The sequence below is a fragment of the Myotis lucifugus genome, unplaced genomic scaffold (genome assembly GCF_000147115.1).
Source record: "Myotis lucifugus unplaced genomic scaffold, Myoluc2.0 scaffold_11, whole genome shotgun sequence".
Classification (NCBI taxonomy): Eukaryota; Metazoa; Chordata; class Mammalia; order Chiroptera; family Vespertilionidae; genus Myotis; species Myotis lucifugus.
The window spans coordinates 1,476,068-1,483,425 of NW_005871059.1; the positions used below are offsets into that span (position 1 = coordinate 1,476,068).

Consider the following 7,358-nt stretch of genomic DNA (forward strand, 5'->3'; position numbering starts at 1 on the left):
GAGGGAAAAAGGGTGGGCCCACTTGAGTGACTAAGCAGTACTACTTTATGTGAGAGTCAGTAGCCTACGGTCATTGAAACTTACATAAACCCTCAGGTTGGAGCTTATTTTTACAGATAATTTGCTGTAGGTACGGAATTCTGTTGCCTGTCATTATACAGACAGGAACACACATTGTAAATAAAATATGTAAACATTATTTTTCTGCCAAAATATTTGATCAAAAATATAAACCAATTCAGAAGAAAAATAAGAGCTCCATAATAGGACCAGAGAGAGAATTATATATTACATGCAACTCTAGAGTCTAACCATCCTTAACATTTTTAAAAAAATATGTTTTTATTGATTTCAGAGAGGAAGGGAGATAAAGAAAGAAAGAAAGAAAGAAAGAAAGAAAGAAAGAAAGAAAGAAAGAAAGAAAGAAAGAAAGAAAGGAAGATAGATGATGAGAGAGAATCATTGATCGGCTGCGTCCTGCAGGTCCCACACTGGAGATCTAGCATGAAAGCCTGTCATGTGCCCCAACCGGGAATCTAGCTGTGACCTCCTGGTTAATATGTCGAGGCTCAACCACTGAGTACACCCCCCAAGCATCCCTAACTTTTTTTTTAGTAGAGTCTGTCTTTTAACATAAGTGTAGAAGTGGAACTTTCTACATATTCCAAGTGCCAAAAATATTATGTTCCTGGAGCGCCACAGGAGAGAGTGGGCGTGCCATTACCAGGCTTTGATGGCATTCTAATTCAGAGAGGCAAACAGGGAGAGGGTCCACTTTATGTACAGCCGGGTGGCAGAGAGGATGGGAGGGTGAGGATTGCAGAGAAGTGGAGGCTGCAAAGTCATCTCACTACAGCTGCTGCCTTTTGAAAAGTACAAATAGTGTTTTGAGCAAACATATCATTTGTTTGTAAATATATCAGATTCCTGCTAGGGCAGACATGCAACCCTCCCTCACCATAGCCGAATCTTATCTCCCTAGCTTGTGTGAAAGGCCATTTCATATAGAGAGGAAGAGAGAGGGAGAAACATCAATAATGAGAGAGAATCATTGATAGGCTGCCTCCTGCATGCTCCACACTGGGGATTAAGCCTGTAACCCAGGCAGGTGCCTTGATTGAGAATCGAACCATGATCTGCTGGTTCATAGGAGGACACTCAACCACTGAGCCATGCCAGACGGGCTGAAAATCTATTTCATTTTTAATCAGGAACCTATGGAATTAAACTTTGTGATTTAATCTTAGCTCATAGAAGCATTCATAATTAACATTTATTCAAAAAATTATAAGATCTTTATGCACATTGTTTTATGTTGTAATGTGGTATTAAGATATTACTGGGTAGGGGTTGGGGAGCTGGGTGAAAAAGTCAAAGGATTGAGAATGTCACATTGGCAGTTACAAAATACACTGAGTGGCCAGATTATTATGACCACCCCATCAGTACTTCATTGATACTTCCAAAAATACTGAATATTGAAAACTTCCTAAGCAAATACTCTCAAGGTTTTATTATTATTACTAGAAGCCTGGTGCACAAAAATTTGTGCACTGGTGGTGGGGGGGGGGTCCCTCAGCCCAACCTGTGCCCTTTCACAGTGTGGGACTCCTTGGGAGATAACCACCCCCGATCCTGAGGTGCCTGCCCCATCTCCCCAGGTCTTAGATGGCAGGCTCGGATCCTGCTGCCGCCTGCCCCGCCCACCCCGCCCTGCACACAGCAGGCCTGGATCCCGCCCACCCCGCCCCGCCCACCCTGCCCCGCCACAAACATGGCAGGCCCGGACCCCCTGCTAAGGGCAGCTGGTGGGGATCGCACTGCCGCCAGCCCCAGGCAAGGCAGCGCAGCGGGATCTGCCTGCGGTATACAAATTAGCCACCATCTTTGTTGGTTAGCCAATGGGAGGTGTAGCAAAGGTACGGTCAATTACCATGTTTGTCTATTATTAGATAGGATTATTTGCATAACTAATTCTCTTCATTGTACTGATGGGGTGGACATAATAATCTGGCCACTCAGTATAATCCTGAGGATGTACAGTACAGCATAGTCAATAATATTGCCATAACTATATATGATTTCACATGACTATATATGATTTCACATGGGTACTAGAGTTATAGGAGGATCACTTCATAAGTTATATAATGTCTAACCATTATGGACTATAAATTATAATTGAAAATTAAAAAAAATCATGACAGATATTGGTTGCAAATTTGATAAGATTAAGATGGAGTTTACTTGATTGGGTGTAGTTGAGCCAATCATTTGAGATCACCACCCTCATTTTGAGTGGATACTGTGTGTCTTAAGTACTATAAAAGCCAGAGCATCTGAGCTCAAATCTACTTCAGAGTGAAACAAAGTCCAAGAGAGGCAGAGGTGAGAGCTCAGACCTTCCTTGAAAGTCCCTACATCCAGGTAACTTCTAACTGAAATATTTCTGCTGTGCCATTCCTCTCTTTGGCTACAACTTAACATTTAAATACCTTTATCTTTGGATTTCAGGAAAGAATCCATCTTATTCTGTGTCAGAGATGTTTATTCAATTTCCATTCTGTCATTATTTAAATTTTTACATATTAACTGTAGGTCATTTTTTCATATGTATATATAGTTGTCTGTGTTTTCAACTACATATATGGTCTTAAAATTGTTCCTTTTTATTTTCTAACATTATTTCTTTAAGAATTTTCTGGGTTTTCACTTGAATATACCTACCACATTCAATAGCTAGCTGTATTATAATGAACTGAATCCCTTCATTATTGTATACAATAATAAAGTTACATCAATTTGGGTCATTTGGGATCATAGATAACACTGCAAAGGACAAGTTTTATACATGTAGCATTTCTTTCTTTGTGCAAAATGTTATGCTTAGATAACCTTCAAAGGTGGGGTAGGCAAGCACTTTTAGATTACAAGCACCATTTTCAATTTGCCTTTAAAAAGTCAGCTTAGAGAAGCCAAGATGGAGGCATAGGTAAACACCTGAAATTGCTGCCTCGCACAACCACTTCAAAAATACAACTAAAAGACAAAACGGACATCATCCAGAACCACAGGAAGGCTGGCTGAGTGGAAACTCTACAACTAGAAGGAAAGAGAAAAGCACACTGAGACTCAGAGGAGGTGCAGATGTAAAGTGCAGAGGTACGGAGGCACGAGCAGAATGGGCTGGCAACTGAGGACACGGCTGTCTTTTTCAATCGGGAGGGAGACACAAGCCCCTCACGGCTCTGAACTCCAGCTCCAGGCGAGTCTCTGGGGACCCAGACTCATATGGGGAGAAACTGGACTGTCTGGCAGCAGGTGGAACTCGAGGGTGGCTTTCAGCGGTGCTTGCAGCGATTACTGGGAGACTGAGACCCAGGGCCTCTTAGAGCAGGGCTGAGGATCAGCCATAGCTGTTTTCTCTGCCCTGTTGATTCCCTGAGACCCCACCCAAGCTGTGTGCAGAGGCTTTTGCATATGAATAGCCAGGCCCTTTGCAATCTAAAATTACCTGAAAAACTGCAGCTGGGTCAGAGAGACCCAGAAGATCCAAAAGAAGGCCCAAGGCCCCACAGCAGCTTGCATTGCTTCACAGCTGGGCCTCATCTGGGCACCTCCAAACCTCAAACAAAGAAGATCTCTCCTGGCTCCTGCTGGGTAGCCTCAGGAAGAGGCTAAATTAGCACCTCCTTAGAGATCCAAGAGCCAGTGTACCCAGTGGTCAGAATGGGACCATCCAGATTACAACTCCTCAGATCCATAAGGGACACACTCAGGGGGCAGACTCAGTGAGCACCAAAGCCCCACTGAAGCAAGTCTTGCCTCAGAAGGGTGTCTCCAGCACAGAAGTTCTCCCACTGTAGACACAGCTGATTCTCACATCCAATTGGCCTGGAGGTCAATTCCTCCCAGTGATACCTACAACAATCAAGGCTTAACTATAAGACTGTGCACATAACCCACAGAGAGTTGTAATCCGGTATGATCTCACTCTGACCACTGGGTACACTGGCTCTTAGGTCTCCAAGGAGGTTCAAGGTCAGCCACTATCTGGGGCTGCCCAGCAGGAGCTACAGAGACATCTGTAGATTCCTCCTCTTTGTTTGGTGTTTGGAAGTGCCCAGACGAGGCCCAGCTGTGAAGCAAGTCAGGCTGCTGCTGCCAGGCCTTGGGCCTTCTTTTGGAAGCTCTGGGGCTCTCTGACCCAGCTGCAGTTTGACAGGTTTTAGGCGGAAAAAGGACAGGCCATTCATATGCAAAAGACAATGCGCACAGCTTGGATGGGGTTGTAAATTGGGTGGGCAGGGTCTCTGGGAATCACCAGGGCAGAGCAAACAGCAATGGCTACCAGTCAGTTCTTCACTAGAGAGGTCCCTGGATCTCTGTGTCCCATGCCCCCATGCAGGAACAATGATCACTGTGAGCACCTCTGAGAAAAAGCCAACCTTGTGTTCCTGTCCTGATGCCAGACAGACCAGTTTCTCTCCGTATGTGTCTGGATCCCCCAGCATCTCACCCGGGACTGGAGTTCAGAGAAAGCAGGAGCTTGTATCTCCCTCCCAATTAAAAGAGCAGCACATCCAGGTACCAGCACTTTCCGCGCCTCCGCACCTCTTACCAGTCTCAATGCGCTTTCTTCACCTCTCTAGTTGTGGAACTTCCACTCAGCCAGCTTTCCCAAGGTTCTGGGTGGTCATTGTTCTGCCTTTTAGTTGTAATTTTGATGTGGTTGTGAGAGGCAGCAAGTATAGGTGTTTACCTATGCCGCCATCTTGGTTCTCCGGCTTTATTTTTATGATTGTATCTAAGTGTGGAAATAATTTTTTTTGAAGGCAGATAACCTACAAAGGAATACAGTCTAGGGGCAGGGACTGCTCTCCTAGATCCCATTTAAGTTGGACTCCACTCCTGAAGATACACTGTCCTGAAGATACATTGTCCTGAAGATACACAAGGTACACTGTCCTAACTGAAAAGACAATATCTGCTGTCCTATTTCTCTCTATTCTGACCACCTCGAGTTTGGAGAGTTTTCATAGTCCCCCCCCCCCCCAAAGATTGTGCCTTGACTGTGATTCTCCAGTGACTTAGTGTCACTTTCATGTATAAACTATAGAAAGCTTCATATTATTTACTAGAGGCCCAGTGCACGAAATTCATGCATTCCAGGGAAGGGGGGTCCTTCAGCCTGGCCTGTGCTCTCTCACAGTCTGGGAGGCCTTTTTGGGAGCAGGCCTAAGCCAACAGTTGGACATCCTTAGCACTGCCACAGATACAGAAGAGGCTCCCACAACCGCCACTGAGCACACTAGCTGTGAGCCCAGCTCAGGGCTTCTGGCTGAGCAGCGCTCCCCCTGTGGGAGCACACTGACCACCAGCAGGCAGCTCCGGCTTTGAGCGTCTGCCCCCTGGTGGTCAGTGCGCATCATAGCGACTGGTTGTTCCACCAATTTGCATATTAGCCTTTTATTATATAGGACTAGAGGCCCGGTGCATGAAATTCATGCACGGGGGTGGTGTCCCTCAGCCTGGCCTGCACCCTCTCCAATCTGGGAACCTTGGGGGATGTCCAACTAAATTGGCAGTCAGACATCCCTCTCACAATCTGGGACCGCTGGCTCCTAACCGCTTGCCTGCCTGCCTGCCTGATCACCCCTAACTGCATCTGCCTGCCTGTCTGATTGCCCCCAACTGCCTCCCCTGCTGGCCTGATTGCCCCCAACTGCCCTCCCCTGCCGGCCTGATCGCCCTTAACCATCTCTGCCTCACCCCCACCACCGTGGCTTTGTCCGGAAGGAAGTCAGACATCCAGAAGATGTCCGGTCGATCCAGTCTAATTAGCATGTTACCCTTTTTTAGTATAGGTTTTTTTGTTTTGCACTTAGGCACATCCTGATTGTTGAAGAGCAGATACTGTACTGAGGCTCCTGATCACTCCTGGAAGCTAATAAAGGGCCATTTCAGCTCAGTTTACTGTTAAGGCGTGACCTTGAGAAACCATGGCAAGTCTGCAAGAGGATATAATCTGTCCAGTTTGTCTCGGATCTTTCTCCAATCCCATTTCTTTCTCCTGTGTGCATATATTCTGCTATAATTGCATCCAAAAATGGATGCTGAAAAGGGAGGATCTGAAATTGAGCTGCCCCTTATGTCGAGAAGTAATCTCAGAATTTCCTTTGGTGGAATGGCAAGTCAGAATCTTCACTATTTGCATCCAACAGCATGGGTTTCTACTGGAGCGAAGTCTGCCCAGGCGAGATGTGTTCCGGAGGTTCCAGGAGCATATGACTCTGGATGCAGCCACCGCCAACTCTAGCATAGTCCTCTCTGATGACCTGAGACAAGTCCACTGTGGGAAGATCTACCACAACTCAATGGAAGATACCCAGAGGTTTGCCTACATGGCCTGCGTTCTAGGCACCCCATGCTTCTCATCTGGTCGCCATTATTGGGAGGTGGAAGTGGAAGAGGGGAGAGGGTGGGCTCTTGGAGTCTGCAAGGAATCAGTGGACAGAAGGAGGAAGAGTGGCTTTTCCTCTGAGCAAGGCTTCTGGGTCATCAGCATGAAGGCAGGAACAATCCACTACAGCTTCATCCCAGAAACCACCATTTCTGCAAGCCCCGGCCTTAGCCGGGTAGGGATTTTTCTAGATGTTGAGATGGAAGAAATCAAGTTTTTTGATGTTAGAAATGATGCCCTCATCTATAAGTGCAGTAATTTCTTTTTGGAACCTTTGCGCCCATTTTTCTGTCCTAAGTTGCCTGGAGAAGAAGACAACGGTGGCTTCCTGAGCATCTGCTTGTGAGAAATTAACAATGTTCTTTCAGACACAGAATTCTTGGATGAAACCCATTACCTTTCCAAACCTGCCTCAGTTGGCATAACCGACCAAAACTGTGGCTAGGTGGGGAAGAGGTGTGTGTGTGTGGGGAAGAGGAACTCGAAAAGGCCAAGGAGATACCAGAAAAGAAAGATAAGAGCTGGGCTGAGCTCCACCCGAGGGCAGAGTCAGAGCAACTCAGTCTTACCCACCAGGGCCAGAAAGGAAGTACGTCAGGTATAGAAAAATTTACACGGACCCCAAAATCTCTATTTGGGAGGGAGGTTCGTCCCCATCCCATCATCACACTCCCAGAATCTAGTTGATCTGAGTGACTACATTGAACCAGTGGGTTTTCAGTCCTGGCTTCTCATTATAAGCACGTGAAGGAATTTAAAAAAATTCCCACACCCATAACCACACCCTGAACCAATCAAATTAGAATCTCTGGGGATGGGTCACAGACAGTGGTACTTTTCCAACTTTTTAGGTGATTTCAAGACACAGCCAGGATTAAGGGTCACTGGACTAGAA

At 46.2% G+C, this 7,358-nt stretch overlaps 1 protein-coding gene across 1 annotated transcript; it reads left to right on the forward strand.

Annotated features, from left to right (window-relative positions):
- Positions 1-6,002: 6,002 nt before the first annotated feature.
- RFPL4B (ret finger protein like 4B) lies at positions 6,003-6,809 on the forward strand. Its single transcript, XM_006084490.1, has one exon. The coding sequence runs from the start codon at positions 6,003-6,005 to the stop codon at positions 6,807-6,809; it is 807 nt and encodes a 268-aa protein (XP_006084552.1).
- The last annotated feature ends 549 nt before the right edge of the window (positions 6,810-7,358 follow it).

Excerpts from the sequence above, each read along its gene's own strand:
- RFPL4B (XM_006084490.1), top strand. The coding sequence starts at position 6,003 with ATGGCAAGTCTGCAAGAGGATATAATCTGTCCAGTTTGTCTCGGATCT.